Source organism: Diabrotica undecimpunctata, chromosome 5 (assembly GCF_040954645.1).
Source record: "Diabrotica undecimpunctata isolate CICGRU chromosome 5, icDiaUnde3, whole genome shotgun sequence".
Taxonomy (NCBI): Eukaryota; Metazoa; Arthropoda; class Insecta; order Coleoptera; family Chrysomelidae; genus Diabrotica; species Diabrotica undecimpunctata.
The window spans coordinates 93,910,217-93,927,864 of NC_092807.1; the positions used below are offsets into that span (position 1 = coordinate 93,910,217).

The following is a 17,648-nucleotide window of genomic DNA, read 5'->3' on the forward strand; positions in this document are numbered from 1 at the left end:
TATTGGTTAGATGTTAAGACTCGTGTTTTGAAAATATTGTTCTTTTACAGATTGATTACTTTTCAAAACGACAAGTAATCGACAAAGACTAATGGACTATAGGCAGAAAAAGAAAATAAGAACGAAAAGAAAGAATTAAGGAAATTTGTAACAATAACTAACATTAATTAGTTATTAAACTATTTTTGTGGTCATTTAGAATAATAAATATCAATTACTTACCTAAAATAATATATTTCCTTGGGTTAGAGCTATGAAGGAAACTATTTACACCGTCCAAACACAAATACACACTTTTATCTTGTATACATTGCAGCAATAAGTCTACTAACAATTCAGCTACCCGTGCGGTTATCAAAGGTAGATAAGACAGTTTTAATAGGGTTTCTACTGTCAAGTGTACAATCGAATCTATAAGTACGACTGGTATAATTTTAACCTTTTTATCAATTTTCCCGAAATTACAAAAAAAAATCTGTAAACTGATGACGTTAGACGACCGGTTGACGTTTCTACATGTGGCACTTTTCAAAATTTCAGGTGTAAAGTCAGTTATTTCTAGGTAATTAATTTGAACTGCCTTTTATTAGCATACGTTATCGCTACGACCTACACAAACCGAATTAGACTATATACATAATTAAATATTTGTGATTTGAAACCAGCATATACACAGAACTGATTGCTCTGCCAGGTGCGTATAAAGTAGTATATTAATTTATCAATAATGCAGATAAAACTGAAGGTCTCAGTCAGTAGTTGGGTTAATCTTTTAAAGATATGTCAATCAATAACACTTACAGTTATATACAGACTGTAATAGGTATAAGTTTGACAACAGTTTTATGTCTGATTAATTTTTCAGGCAGTATTTGCAGGTCATAAAAATGCCATAACGTCAAAGATTCTAACTTCTTCGTAAATATCGTGTTCTAGCAATCATCATAATTTTTATTCTATTTAATTTTCTTCTTGTGCGTTGTAAGCTTCTCTAATTGAGTCGGTGCGATTACAAACAGTGTAAGTCCAAAAACACGATTTCTAGTAAATTGAAGAAAACTTATTAACGAAAGATGTAATTCGGATACACATTTTACCTGTACAGATCATTGATAGATTTCATTATTATCCATCATTTTAAACTAAAAAACTCTAGAAAGTATGTATCATTCTTCGTTAAACATAAAAACTAAGTCATTCATATCATTGAACCTATTAAATTAAAAAGAAATAATTTAAGTTTTAATAGCTTTTTTCTCTAGATATCGTAAGTTTTAAATCATAAAACTAACAAAAGAAGGTATTCTTAATTAAGAATGAAACTGATGCAAAAGATATACATTTAAGTAACAAAAAGAAAAAAGTTCACCATCGACACTTAGATATTTTCAAATGTCCGTTTCTTCGAGAGTAGTCTTCTTCCAAGAAGTAACAACATGATGGCAAAACGCCAGATCTTCCTCAGACATGTAAGACATGACTTTTTTAATTTCATCATTTTTTTATTTATCGGGACTGGTTCATAAGACGAGTTTTTTACAAGAAGAGCAGGACTCTTCGTATTTGGCTACAGAAGTTTCTCCTTTACTCTGAAAGGTATTTTTTGTCTTTCGGAACAGATGATATTTACATATTCTTAAGGAAGGAACTCTCGACTCCACATGTTTCCTCAACTGTTTTTAACTACCAAAATCTCTATTACAAGGTAAGAATGAGGGACCACGGATGGGTAAATAGTAATATATTTTTTTGCATTTTGTTGAAATGAAAGAAGAAACCTCACCATTGTGTGATTCCGGTTCTGTCCAGAACAACCGTCGAAATAAAAATGCAGTGCTGTTATTTTTTTTAATATGCTTAAAAATATAATCATAAAGAGATAAACAAACCTTATTTGGACCTTTTAGAGTTTAACCCTCATAATAAGTATAAAAGTGTCTACTGTCGTTTTTCAGAATGTGTATGTCCTATCGTCCCTGATGGCAAATGGGGTCAACTATAAATCTGCAAGTTATTTATTCTCCCTTTGCCTTTATACCTATACGGGATTGGCTTTCCTGATTACTTTTCTCCATAAGTTTCTATCTTGGATCATACCAAATCAATTCAATTTACCGACATATTCCGAATCCTCTCCTCCCAGGTTTTTTGGGTCTTTCTCTCCTCTTACTCCTGCCAGGAACACGAAGATCAGCAATTTTTTACATTGGATGTTTAAGGTCTAGACGTTGAATATGACCAAACTATCTTAACTTACGCTCTTATTATTGGCATTAATTGGTGCCACCTCTATAATTTCCCTAATATACCCATTCTTAATTTTATCCTTTTTTATCACACCACTTATCCATCTAAATATTCTCATTTCCACCATATGTATTCGTTATTTCTCTTTCCTTTTACCTGCCCAACATTTAGTTCCGCACATCATAGCTGGTCTTATAGAATTTTTCCTACAGCTTCATTGGATTTTTTCAGTCACACAACATACCACTCGCTTCCTTCCACTTCATCCATCCAGCTCTATTCCTACTGCATGCGTCTCCATATATTTCTCCATTACTGTGTAATACTGATCCTAATAGATAGTTTTTAAAATTAATTAGACAAAACACTGGAAGAAACCAAAAAAAAAGAAAGGGAATATTATTGTAGGAAACTTAATTGAAGGTAAAAGAAAATAGGGAGAAGTAGTAGGCGAATATGAACTAGGAACACGTAATGAGAGAGGATAGAGGCTAGTTCAGTTTTGCAAGGACAACGAACTCCTTATCAAGAACACGTGGTGCAAACTACCAGTCCGAAAAATATACACCTGGAAAGCCCCTAGAGATGACAGTGAGAACATAGGCAGAAACCAGATTGACTACATAAACCAAACATTCGGTAACGCCATAAAATCGACCAATTTCCTGGACTAGAATATTTGGTAAAGACAGATTTTGAATACAGTCGAAAGTAATTCCCATAACTTTAGATCGCTCTTGACACATGACTTCTACTTCGTTTAATTTGGTATAATTTTTTCGCCCATTGTCAAACCAGTCAATTTGAGCATAATTTTGTAATTTTTTGGCCGGAGAATGAATTAAAGGTTTACATGTGTTTGAGTTAAGCACACAGTTTACATAATTCTGAAGCTCTGATTATCTCCCCCTATTTATGTAGGGGAAGAATGGCAGAGAAAGGACTGGGATACGAAGAGTCCTAGGAGAGATACGAACAACTGTTCAGAATATGTCAAGACAGATACAGTCTTGCTGAGTTAATCGCCAACGTCAAGAGGATTTGATAAGGCATGTTAAGAAGAAGAAACACGGTGTCATCATTAGGGTATCGTATTTGTGATGGTCTTGTGTATTTCTTACCACTGCAAATTTTATTTTTAAAATTTTTTTACATAGTATATCTGTAATATACCTCTTTAACAACTAATATAAAAAGATATTTCAATGATGAATGAAAATTACTTAATATCTACCACCACCTTAACCACTACTCCGTCGATTGTTTTATGATTCAACAATTTATATTATTAGTTATTATTCTAAAGAAAAAAATATATATAAACATAGATAATCGATACAATATTTTTCTTTACGATACAAGTATTTTAAATAAAAATATATTATTTATATTATAACACCATAGTTATTCATTATTATTATGGCATAACTTTTTATTTGCGAAATAAGTACTATGTAATCTGTACTTACTTATCTTACTATGTAAGGTTGGTTAGTATGTAATTTTGTAAACAAATCATTTTATCGCATTTTGATAGATACAGAAACTCGAAACAATTTAATACTTAGGATATTAATATTCTGTTAGCGACTGATTGGTAAGTACCTTCATTTTGTAATCTTGGTAATTTGATAGGATCGCGGATTAAGTTAAAATAGTACCATTTACATTTAATGTTTAAAACACCGATAAAACTTTACTAATCTCTTGTGACTAATAATAAATAATAACAATCATTCATATGTTTTTCGGTCTTATTCTTGAAAATAAATTCATAGTTTATTTTGCTATCTAAAATAAAATTATTGTATAAAGTAAAACTTATGTGCTAATGTTTGACCTTTTACAGCACTTGATAAAAGTTTAAGGTTATGGCCTTGTATTTTGTAGGTTAAGATTATAAAGTTTTCTCAATGGAAAGTGGAAGTGTGACGTCACAACTGTCAATTACTTTCCAAACAAAAGTTGAAATGCCCAATCTCAAGACTTTTTAATTTCTATAAAGTTAACATTTTGCTTCCTCTGCTGCTTTTTCTTGTAAGTATAGTGTTTTTTACGATAATACCATCATAATTCAGTATTCTATTTCTATGAAATATAGTTTAAAAGTTTAAATTAAAGACATTCTAACCTTACTTTATTGATACATGCATTTTATTGCTATTTTTATAAAACAACAATCTTTATTATTTACACAACCTTGTAAAATTGTTGTAGTAACTATTAGAATACTTAGATATTGCAAAAAGCGGAAAGATTCTGTAAAAAAATGAAAAAATAACGAAAAATACAAATTATCCACATTAAACAAGGTTTGTTTGGAAAGTGAAACTGACAGATGTCAATAAAATCTACGTCATCACTCCCATGGTCCATTACATTTTATAACTGCTGTTTGACGTTTCGATTTTCCACTCCGGAAATCGTTTTCAAAAAAGATTATTTCTAAAAATAGTGTTAATATAACCGAAAGTTGTTTTAGCGGTTATGTTTTTTCAAACTGACGCGGTCAGGTAACTTACTTTGACTTTGGCCTGGATCTTGTAGGCAAAGAGCCACGCTTTTAGTTGAAAATTCTGGTGGTGGTGTGTTTACCCTCAGGATGATATCATATTCTAATTTTGTGTAATAGTTTTGTATCAGTAGACCAAGCGCCCTTGCGAGCGTTTTAATGATTGTAAATCGAATATTTGGCAACATACGTACATGAACGTTGTAGACTATAACTTGTTGAGGCGTTTAGGTTAAGAAGTAGTGGCAGTTATTGCTTAAATTTTTCTACAGAAGATGCACCAGAAGAATCACTGCAGATGCCTTCAACTTCCAAAGGAGAAACAAGAAGTAACATTATTCCTCAGCAGGAACAAAAAGAAGAGAAAATAGCATTAAACAGTGAAGTGATAAAAAACTATTCGCTCATGGGAAGACCAAAAAAAAGGGAGAAGTACTTAAATCAAATTCACGAATCAAGAAAAAAAAGTTGTATTCAAAACAAGAGTTACTTCACACAGAGAAATGTATGTAAAGAATCAAAACAGTTTCGTATGTATCTTTGTAAGTGTAAGTGTTTGGACAAGATTGATGTGGATAATGCCAAAAAAGAATTTAATAAGTTTTACAATGTTGAATCTCATGATGCTCAGGGAGCTGTAATTTGTTCAAATATTTCTGAAGTCCCAATAAAGCGTAAAATAACAAAAACCAGTAACAATAGAAATACTACAAGGAGATACACAATATCCGCTGTGACAATGTGTAAACCTTTCTTTTTACAGACCTTGAGAATATCAAGTTGCAAAGTCAAGGCACCATTGAAAGCTATGAAACGTCCGATTTGTGTTCGAGATTGTCGTGGTGAAAGTAGAGGTCATGATAAAATTAACGATAATCGTGTACAAAAAGTAATTGAGCACATAACGAAACTCCCTAAGTACAAGTCACATTACAGAAAAGCTAACACAGAAAGAGAATACCTAACAGAAGACACAACATTAAGTAAAATGTATGAATTGTATATTGAAGAAGCAGACAATGATCCTGTTAAATTTTCGTTTTACAAAAAAATATTTTTAACACGATTTAATCTTCAAAGAAAAAAGTTAAAAAACGATACTTGGAGTAGATGGGATTGTTTCGAATTAGACATAAAAAATTGCGCATATAACGAAAAATTAAGCGAGTTAAAGGAAAAAAAATGTGCACTTAGAAGAAGCTGAAAATGCGCAATCTAGAAGAAAGCTAGACTTGAAGATGAGCAACGATTAACCAGAAATGGAAACCTTTTGTTTTGATTTAGAAAAAACTCTTCCCCTTCCGAGAATTCCAACAAATATCGTATATTATAAGCGTCGATTATGTGTTTACAAACTTGGTATCCATATCGGCAAGGATAACAAAGGTCATTGTTATGTTTGGATAGAAGGTGAAGCTGGTCTACCAGCCCAGGATGTAGGCAGTTTGCAGAAATACATTGAAGAAAATGTTACTTCTGCAAAACATGTAATTTTGTGGTCAGACTCTTGTGGCGGCCAAAACCGCAACATCAAAATAGTTTTGATTCTGAAAACGATTTTGGAAACTCATCCTACCATTGAAAAAATTACATTACACTATCTCTTTCCTGGTCATATTTTTTTACCCAATGATAGTGATTTTGGAGATATTGAACGTTTATATACCGTTGATGATTACCTAAACGTGATGAAGAAATCTTGTAAAAAGAACCCACTAGTAGTTCACAGAATGAAAAAAGAAGAATTTTTTGCTACAAAGAAGTTGAAAACTATGATTACAAACCGTAAATCAGACATAGAAAATAGTAAGATAAGCTGGATTAAAACAAGAGAAATTGAAATAAGAAAGGATAAGGAGTATTTTTATGAAAACTGATTTTAACACTAGTGAAGTTTAAGTAGATCTTCACAAGAAACTTTAAAAAGGACGGCCCGTTGCAATACAATCCCTAAGTAACCACTTGATTCCTCTTTGGCCCACTGGCAAGTCACTTTCTGTGCCTAAGCTTAACGACTTAAGATCTCTAACGCACCTAATACCAAATGATGCAAAACCTCTGTATCGCTCCCTTTTCAGTAACAATACAGTAGATGACATTGACGAATTGATAGAGACTTAGACTTTGGCATACAAGATGATTAATGTTTATTTACTATTTTCATAATATTCAGAAAATTTTACCTACTGTTAACACTGAGTTCAAGTTTTTTTTTCTATTTTTTGATTAATTTCTTAAGTAATATAAAATATTCAAAACAATGACTAAAATTGTCATACCCAAAAAGAAAAAATAGCTTGTGGCCTACTTATCATTCATTAAGAATGATATTTAAGTTACACATCACTAGACCCAACGACCTCCATGTCGCTTGGTCTATTGATGTATAACACAATTACACAATGTGGCGAAAATCGTAAGTCGACCAAAAGCTTCGTTTTTCTTCAACATTGGCAAGTTACTATTTCACACTTAGAGAAAACATAAAAAACTGCCTTCGAAAACAAAAAATTACGACTATTGTAACATATACTGAATTTTAATAGAGTGAAAACTTTGAAGTCAAATATCTCAAAATCAATTTTTGGCGCTTGGTCTAGTGATGCATAACGCCGTCCAATTTACGAATTAAATTCTCACAAAACTGCATATAACAGACAGCAATTTGATGAAGAATCCAACTGTCATTTAAATGTTAATTAACATCTGTACAGATTCCATCTCTGACCATATAGTGTAATGGAGGAAACTTTAACAATATTTGGTAAGATGACAGCATTGACACTACATGTAAATTCTAATTTCCATCGCCCATAAAACGAATATTTGATGGTGGGAATTTATTTTCCCACCGCCTATGAAAGGATTCAAAATCTTAATGTATAGAATATTTTGATTAGTATATTGATTGCTTTTTTTCTGTTCCAGCTGTAAAGTAGCTAAAAATGTGTGACATCAACACAGGTTGTGCTGCCTTGGACCAAAAAGTAGCCGAATGGTTAGCTCTGGATAAAAATGAAACAACTTCTAACGCTATGCGAAGTCTGCTACGTGAACAGAAATTTCAGGAAATAAATAAAATTCTCACCAAAAGACTTGGTTTTGGTACCGCCGGTTTAAGAGGAAAAATGGGTGTGGGATACGCTTGCATGAACGATCTGGTCATCATTCAAACTGCCCAAGGATTTTTTAATTATTTAGTAAAACTTGATGAAAAGTTATTAAAGGCGAATGGTATTGTCATTGGTTATGATGGAAGACATAATAGCAGAAGGTAAAATTATTATTATTTGTCAGTTTTTATGTATTATTTGATATTTCTTAACAAGTATATCAACAATTTAACGATTTATTTAATTGATTAATAATTATTTTTCAACATGTTGGTTTAGAACTTCTTTGAAAATTTCTCGATGCCGGAAAATATCTTCCCACTTCCTACTAGAAAATCTACTTCATAACTTCCTACTAGGACATCAATTCATTAATTTTTATTCAATGTAATGTAGATTTGAACAAAATTTCACTACAACTAATATCGATGGTGTGTATGGACCATTACTTAATTTGGTGGTAGTAAAGAATGATGAGTGTCATTAGTAGATTATTTGTATAAACAGTGTTTGTTGTTTTAGATGGGCGGAGCTAACAGCCTCTGTATTTCTTCACGCTGGATATCCAGTGAAATTGTTCAGCACGATATGTCCTACTCCATTCATTCCATACGCTATCAGACAATTTGGTTGTGCTAGCGGCGTGATGGTGACAGCATCTCACAATCCAAAGGAAGATAATGGTTACAAAGTAAGCTACTTATCTTTTTTACTATTTTTATAGATACGATACAAAAATCCGCAACCACTATATACCAAAGCAAATTGCAGATAGTCAAACTGATATACTGATGTCATAAATTACTTTATGTAGCGTTGAAGTAGTCACAGGCCTGTTGTGATGTAAGTAGTAGCATGGCGCCATTTGCCATTTGTCGCCAATATAGTAAAGGCACATTGTTTACACTTTTTAGTATTTCTTTCACCGGTTGCTGTAGAATTTTCATTGTTAGAGCCCAATATTTAAAACCTATGACATAAAGTTTTGTCTCAAATGCCATATTTCATTCATATTTCAAATGCCTCATTTATATGTCCAAAAAAGGCTGAATTTAAATTACAAATGATCTTATGTCACGAAAAATACTTCCACTAAGACTACATTAGGTGTTATTTATAGCTGAAGTTCTGTACTTTTGACAAACGTAGGTACTTGTTCCATTAAAAAAAGGAGTTTAAACGTTTTAGATCGTTTGTAATGTACAAGTTTAAATTCAGCGTTTTTAGGCATATTATTCCTCCTTCTTCTTCTCATGGCGCCATCTCCTTTCGAAGGTTGGCAATCCAAATGGCAATTGTAGTTTTGGAAACGGCTGCGCGAAAGATTTTACTCTGATTTAGAAAGATTTAGATTCCTACTGATCTTTTGCCCTGTACTTTTCCTTCCAGTATAACTTGAAGTAATTCGTATCTTTCGCCTCTTAACACATGACCCAAGTATTGCGTCTCTGCATCGTTGCGTTAACACATTTAAAGCAAAAAGAGCCTCTCGTGTTCCCAATCCGTTTCGAAATCCGAATTGAGTGTCACTCATCTGGAACTCACACTTCTTGTAAATTCGTGTATGGAATATTCTGAAAAAAGTTTTAAGAACATGAGACATCAAGCTTAAGATTTTTTTGGTAATGCTACGAATGTTGATTTTAGCCAGTCTGTTGGTATTTTACCTGTGTTATATATCTGATTGAATAGTGCTGTTATTAAGTCTAGGCTTTTACTTTCGTTATCTGCAATTAATTTTAGTATTTCGACATTGATATTGTCTGGACCGGTGGCTTTTCCATCTTTCTGAGATTTTACTGCGTGGATCACTTCTTCTTTGGTTATTTCTGGGCCTGCATTTTTTTAGAATCTTAAAATTGATGTTCTTAACAAAATTTAGCTTGATTTTGAGAGGATCAGTGGCATTTTCATCTCTGATGACTGGAATACAAAGTTATTACCAAAAAACCTTATAAATAAATTAAACAATTTTTCAGTAGACATTTTGAGGGCTGTATCGTTAAAATTTACATACAGTCGAAAGTAGACCTGAACTAACCGCATTTTTTAAAATGCAAAAAATTTTTTGATGAACAAATAGGATAAGTTAAATATTGTTTTGTATGAGATCAAACCACAATTGATTGTAACGAGAATTACATTTTACATTTGATTTACAATCCGAAAATCGTAAAAAAATAACTTTGGAAGGATCTAAAAAACTTATTTTTGTTAATTTTGACAATTTGAAACCTAATGTAAACTACTTTACGTCTATAAAAATTGTATTTGCCTGGTCTTTTAAAAGTAGTACCTTGTTTAATATATTAATTTTTAAAAAAGAAAATGTTTATTTCTTTTATAACACTATTTTTTCTTTTTCTATATTTTCTCTGAAAATGTGCGTGTTATGTTCTAAAATGTCAACAACGAAAAGCAGTCGTAAAATTGTTATGTGACCTACATTTTGTGCCGTAGGTGTATGGTTCAAACGGAGCGCAAATAGTGTCCCCCGTGGACGAACACATCCAAAATTCAATTTTACAAAATCTACAACCCTTGGAAAGCTCTTGGGATACCTCGATAATAAGAAGCAGCCCTTTAATATCGGACCCCAGAAGCGACGTATTTTGTCGTTACATGAATGTAATCGACAGGGACGCTTCGGAAGAATCTAAGGAGTTGAATAGAAAAATGAATTTAACGTTTACGTACACACCGATGCACGGGGTTGCTTACGAGTATATCAAAAAAGTGTTTGAAATTATAAATGCCAATTTTGTGGTAGTTCCTGAACAGAGAGATCCTCATCCGGATTTTCCTACTGTTAAGTAAGCATTAATTGTATTATTTTAAATGAAATAATTGTAATATAATCTTGTTTTTTTTAAGGGTTATAGAAGAGATCATTTATGTATTTGTAGATTTGTTAAACATTATTTACACCACAATTACGGCTGATATCATCCTTTATAGCATGTAGCATTCTCTTATTGCCTAAGTATGACCAGCTTGATGGAAAGCCTTTCAACTTGCCTGATATTCTAGAGCCGGAGGAGTTTCCGATCTCTAAGTCAATATATATCGACCCGTACAATAGAAACTCAGAAACACATCAATTTATTTTCAAACTATATATAAACCTCTTCTTTTTCTGGTGCATTCCATTACTGGAGGTTTGCGATCACTAAATCAAAATGTTCTCTATTCTGCGCCACTCTTGGTAATTGTTGAACGTTGATGCCCGTCCAAGCTTTGATATTGAGAAGCCATGACGTGGCTCTTCTACCTACTCCTCTTCGGCCCTCTATTTTCTTTTCAATTATTATTCGTAGAAGGTTATATTTGTAATTTCTCATTATGTGGCCTAGGCACGAGTTCTTTCTTTTCGTAATTGTTGTTATAAATTTTAGCTCTCTATTTATTGTGTAATACTGTTCGATTCGGAATGTGTCCATGACATTCTGAGCATTCTGCGGTAAAGCCAAATTTCAAAGGCTTCGAGCCGTCCCATGATATTTAATTTAAATGTCCAAGCTTCAACTCCATACAGAAGGACTTACCTACAGAGTAAACGTCGCAGGCAAATGATATAAAGATATAAAAATTGCACATGATTGACGAACATGAACAAGAAAAGGAACCGGAAAGCATTTATGAAACTAAGATAGGTGCATTACTATACTTTTAGAAGAGATCAGACATTGGAGATGTCTCACACACATACAGGGTGCGCCAAACCTCTGGTTTTCTTTGATTACGGCTAAACTATGGAGTATATAAAAAATGTTAATAATAAAACTGATGTATATCAAAGACGTACATCATTTAAAATTATTTTCAATTATACAGATCAAAGACGTATACAATTTCAAATTATTTTCGATTATACAAGGTCAGTCGGAACAGCAGAATGAACTTAATGTGGTATTTTTTAAAATGGTACACCCTGTATATTAAAGAATTTTTAAATATATTTTTTTTAAATATAAAGTATTTGTATAAGATGAAAAAGACAGCAAAGATTTGATTTCACGCACAAAGCGTCTATGTATCTGTTGATACGTATTTCGACTTAATAAGTCTCATCAGAACAGTTATTCATAGGCGTTCTCAACGTGAAAAATAAATCTTTTCTGTCTTTAAGAAGCAACAATAAAATGGCTTCGTTATGGACGCAATAGCGACATCTGATAGAAAAATCCGTAAAATAGTTTCGAAACAAATTCAGATTTCTGCTTTAACCTGAACCTTCTAAAAATTACAAGGTATAACAGACGTTGATAAAGATGTTAATAGAGATATGGGGAATCTAAAATTTGCATTCCACGACATGTCTATCAACTAAGCAGAAATCCTTAACGAATTTGTTTCTTGTACTCATACAGAGTAGATCCGAATAAAATGAAAAAGACAGCAAAGATTTGATTTCACGCACAAAGCGTCTATGTATCTGTTGATACGTATTTCGACTTAATAAGTCTCATCAGAACAGTTATTCATAGGCGTTCTCAACGTGAAATACCTTGGTCTGTTGTACCTTGCAATTTTTAGAAGGTTCAGATTAAAGCAGAAATCTGAATTTGTTTCGAAACTATCTTACTTATTATTTGTATAAGGTTTTATAAGTCTAAAACTAATCATTTTCGACATATTTACACTTTTATTGAGAAAAATGGTAATATTTATTGGGCTGGTGTTTCTAAGGTAATTAAAATGTAAATAACTATCGAAGTGTTTCTATTATAGTGTTATTTTTTAATTAATTTTGATATCTTTGCTATCTAGCCATAGAATATACAGTTTGATCACTATGTTCAAATACAAAATTTTCTTATTTTTCTTATATATTTTTTTCTTTTACATACCTAGCATGTTTCATTTTGCAGATATTTAGCTGATATTTCACTTTTAGAGTCCTTACCAGCTAAATTATGAATGCGAATAATTAGAGATCGTGCCTCATCCACAACTTACTCACTTTGAAAGAACGATTAGATCATCAGTATGTCTAATACAATTTTGCCATAGTTCTGCCTTTATCTGTTTTAGCGATTATTTCCATAATCTAAGAACACTAGCGTCACCTGTTGTTTTGGATGCATGCTTATCATAGTAATTTTTTGCAATATCCCAAACCAACTCAATTGCATTGTAGTGGCAATGGTAGAGCCGAAGTCGAAGAACTTCATGGCCATATTTAAGAGTCATTTGGTCGATGACAAATTTCTTTTGAATTTTGTTGGCTTCACACCTTTGCCGTAAATCGGCTTTTAAAAATAAGTCACTGTGATTAATTTTTTTTTGTTAACCACGCCTTTAGTTCTTCTTTTGTCCAGCCGCTTGAAGGAATTTTTCCTTCTACTTTTTAGTGATAGGATGCATTATCCAGCACTATAATGGATGGTTGCTCTATTTTCGTTAACAAATTCTCTTCAAACCATTCTTCAAAAATATTTACATCCATATTTCCGTAGTAATCGTCTGTACTCCTTGTGGACAAAAAAATTAAGCTTGCGTCGGGAATTAGATTATAATTTTTATAATTTTTCTTTGTTATATTTCAGTAGGTAAACAAAATTTATTAATAAAAAATCTGTATAAAATCTATAGTTCTTCTATAAATATCTACAAAACAACACATGCTAGGTATGTAAAACATCACACGAAAAAAAAGGCTTAAATATTTTCTACAAAATACAATACCAATATACAGGGCATTCCAATAAAAAAAAGTTATCTGCTGCATATTTTTACGAAAGAAAATTATGCCACAACTATTTTTTAAATCCATTTAATATTTTTTGTTGGTTTATAGGTTTCCAAATCCTGAAGAAGGAAAAAGCAGTTTGGATTTATCGTTCAAGTGTGCTGATGAAAACAACAGTTCAATAATCTTAGCAAATGATCCAGATGCTGATAGACTAGCTATAGCAGAAAAAAATCCCAAGTAGGTAAAATAATCTAAAATTTGTAATACGGTATTCTGAGCTGGAGATATGCACGTCACGAGTTCTAACTGAGTTGGTTGAGTTTTACCCCCTTAACACGCGCACGCACACATGCACACACACATACACATACACACAATAGTAATCCCTGACCTGAAGGAGACTTACATATCCTTAGGAACATTTGGGCATACAATTCATTGGGGTAAGGAGGATTGGTCTAGAACAAGAACGAATCATCCGAACTCCAATACTCTCTAGACATTCCTCCATAACCCCTCTCATAGTACGCTGATGCACTATGAGAGGCTACTATCATAATAATGATTGTCACGGGAGAGTCTTTATGTGTTTTATGTGTCCGAGTATCGAGCTTTCATCTACCGTCTACCAGAGCCTTTCGGCTGAGTTAACTCCAGGGTCTCAACACTCGGATGGGAAAATGGGTCCCTCTGGCACGGTTTTTAATGTTTTGTTAATATTTTTTTGGTTGGCATGTACCATTTTTGTGTTTTTTTAATGTTTTTTAGGGAGTTTGGGATGAGGATGTGAGTTAGTCGAGCGTTTCAGAGCTACTTAGATACTATTTCATCTTAGTAATTTCCAAGCAGTTACTGTTTGGCTCTTCTGTGTTTTTATCAGTGGAAGACATCATATCTTATGATCTCTCGCAGGGTGTAGTTGGGATAGTCCACTAGTTCGGCAAAATCTTGTTCTTTTTTTTCGTCCAATAGGTCTGTTGGGTGTCTCTTAAAAGGAATCTTTCCGCTACGTATCCAGAGATGTTCACTACTTCTTCTAGTACACCGTTGTTGACAGCTTGGATCTTATTTTTGTTCGTCTTGCAAGTCTGTAACCATGCGAGAGATGCGTATGTCAGGATGAGCAGTATGATGTTGTTAACGAGCCTTGCCTTAGTTCTTGATGTTAATTTGCTTCTTCTCTCAGTTTCCTGCCAGGAACGACCATCCTTTTTAAGTAGAATAACGTGATACGAGCCTCAGGAACAGAAATCGGATCTCACACCGTTTAACAGAATTATAAGTAAAGTTATTCTTAAGTTAATCTTTAAAAAAGCTAATTGCTCGAACGTTTCGGGGTAAATTAATGATTTTCCCACAGATGTGTGGTTTTTAGATTGCAGCTTTTATGTGATATGAATAAAGCGTCAATTTCAACGTGGTCAATTTAGGGAAGACAAACAATGAAATAAGTAATTAAATAAGTAATTAAATAAGTAATTAAATAAGTAATTAAATTATGGTAAACATTATGCTTTATTAAAAATATTGCTATTATTGTTATCAGAACAGGCGAGTGGAGAATATTTAACGGCAACGAGACGGGAGCCCTCATTGGCTGGTGGATGTTATCTTCGTTTAAAAAAAGAAACCCTTCCTATCCCCTCAGTAAAGTGTACATGCTTGCAAGCACCGTTAGTTCCATGATTCTCAACACAATGAGCAAAAAACAAGGATTTAAATTTATAGATACTCTCACCGGATTTAAATGGTTAGGTAAGTTCTATTTTTAAATATAAATAAATACATTCATACAAAAACATTCCCAAAAATGATACTGTAAATAATCTTGGATTACATCTTGACAAGAGGCTAACATGGAGGACACAAATCTGGATGAAGAGAAAGCAATTAGGAATAAAATTCAAAAAACGCGACTGGTTACCTACTCGGCCGTAAATCCACCTTATCATTATCTAACAAAATATTAGTGTATAAAGCAATTATCCGGTCCATCTGGACATACGACTGCAGAAGAAGAACTGTGAAGAAGAACTGTGAAGAACTGCAGCAGATAGCAACATAGCAAGACTAGATCGATTTCAATCTAAGGTTCTTCGTGCCATCACTGATGCACCGTGGTTCATTCCAAATGCAGACATTTAGAGCGACTTGAAGATCGAAACAGTGAAGCAAGTGTTTGTTAAAAGCAGTGATAAATATTTTAAACGTCTGAAAAAAAAACTAACCCCAAAGAGTTAGCAGATTAAACATTAGAACTTCTCTTACTTAGATACCATTTAAAAAATAGGTATCTAGACTTTGACTTATGTATCATTTAGATTTGGAAAATAGGGGTCTTGACTTAGTTTTAGTTATTAGTAATAAACTTCTAGGAGTTAATAGTCATTGGACTAACACTCTTGATTACATATTATGTTCGTTCAACAAAAATGCTTAGTGTTACTTGTTTGTATCTAACAGATTGTATTTTAAAACAAATAAAAAAAAATCCGCCTTTAGGCCGAATGATTCAGTCGGATTATTTATTTAATAGGCAAAGTCCTATCGTTAAATATAGATGAGTTAGGGAATCAAGATTTAAGATACACAAATAAAAGGCAGATATCGAGCACAGTTTTTTATTAAATCTTTCCAAGTACTCTCGTTCTCAGAGCATCTGAAATAAGCCAAGAAACATTTTTTCAAGCGAAGGAAAATTAGTTACCTTCAGTTATACAATGAATGTTATATACATTAATTACATTTACACAAAAAGTGCAAAAACTGACACTAGACAAAGGGCAAACAGTTTAAAATTATTTCGAAGCTATATTGCGGACAAAGGCAGGAGGTAGAATGGCTCCTGTTCTTAACGGAAATGTTAAAGTGGCATCTGACATATGACAACTTGGATGAGCAGTCACAATCATGGTGATCTGCACATTTGTAAATTGCTCATTTTAAACTGTTTTTTCTTGTTTAGTGTACTGTTATGTACAATTTTATGTTTAATTTTATGTTAACGACATTCTGCGATTGTTGGATAGACCAAAGTTGACGAAATGCCCCTAAAGATGCTCTAGTGAGCGAAGGTACTTGGGCAAGATTTATTTAATAAAACTGTGCTCGATATCTGCCTTTATTTTATCAAAGTTAATATAGGAAAAGCCAACTGGTGATTTGAATTCTTCATAATTAGAAGCTGAAGTAAGACTTCTAATAACAAGAAAAAGGAAAAATTTTCGAACTGTACATATAATACAAGTTGTACTTGTGAGAGAACTTTTTCTAAGCTGAACATAATAAAATCGATACTTCGATCAACAATGCTGCAAAACTATTTGGAATATCTAATGATGTCTTTTCTTGAACAAGAAGTTGTTTTAAATATAGATAAAGGTGTGTAGCTGACGAAATAAAAAAAATCGTACCATTCTAGTGACGAATGGTATTGTAATCTATGTTGTTATAATAAATTTTAATGTATTTTTGATATATATGTAACTGTGACCACCTATATTTTTCATCATCTACAGGCAATAATTTAATATTAAAACAAACATGACTCGTTTCAAACATTTACTGTTCTAACAAATATATTTTGAATTTAAAAAATTTCTAAAAAAATTGTAACCTGCTTTTCATAAATGAACATATACTTTTTGAAAATTAATAAAAAGTATATGGGGGCACAATTTTCAACATGGCCATTCATATTTGTAGGTATTAAAATTTTAATGTTTTTAGGAAACAAAGCTCTAGAATTAGAAAAGCAAGGTAATAAGGTAATTTTCTGTTTCGAAGAAGCCATTGGTTTTATGGTTAGCACCGAAGTACTTGATAAAGATGGCGTATCAGCGGCTGCACAAGTTGCTTCCATGGTTTCGTATGTATATAGTCAAAACAAAACAGTAGCTGATCAACTAAATGAGATTTATGACACTTATGGGCTGCATATTTCTATGAATTCGTATTATATTTGCCACGAACCGCCAATTATTAAAGAGATATTCAGACAGATAAGAAATAAAAGAGGAGAAAATACAGTAAGTAATTTTTATGATAAGTACTTTCATACTTACAGACTTAACTTCCTTAT

At 32.5% G+C, this 17,648-nt stretch overlaps 2 protein-coding genes across 7 annotated transcripts in view; one reads left to right on the forward strand and one right to left on the reverse strand.

Annotated features, from left to right (window-relative positions):
* The window catches only part of LOC140441477 (START domain-containing protein 10-like), a 62,751-nt gene extending 62,384 nt beyond the window's left edge, over positions 1-367 (reverse strand). Inside the window, exon 1 of the mRNA XM_072532218.1 lies at positions 223-367. The gene's annotated coding sequence lies outside the window, so the exon portion shown is untranslated. The remainder of the gene's footprint in view (positions 1-222) is intronic.
* Pgm2a (phosphoglucomutase 2) overlaps positions 1-17,648 on the forward strand; it is a 60,107-nt gene that overhangs the window by 39,151 nt on the left and 3,308 nt on the right. The window contains exons 1-7 of one of the 6 annotated variants that reach the window (XM_072532216.1): positions 424-562; positions 7,688-8,033; positions 8,395-8,563; positions 10,333-10,685; positions 13,673-13,804; positions 15,114-15,322; positions 17,297-17,595. In XM_072532216.1, the coding sequence (XP_072388317.1) occupies positions 7,705-8,033; positions 8,395-8,563; positions 10,333-10,685; positions 13,673-13,804; positions 15,114-15,322; positions 17,297-17,595 (1,491 nt within the window). In that variant the 5' untranslated portion in view covers positions 424-562; positions 7,688-7,704. Of the gene's footprint in view, positions 1-423; positions 695-3,735; positions 3,845-4,137; positions 4,285-7,498; positions 7,524-7,687; positions 8,034-8,394; positions 8,564-10,332; positions 10,686-13,672; positions 13,805-15,113; positions 15,323-17,296; positions 17,596-17,648 lie in introns of those variants that run through there. The other 5 variants (XM_072532211.1, XM_072532215.1, XM_072532214.1 and 2 more) reach the window with 5 other exon arrangements.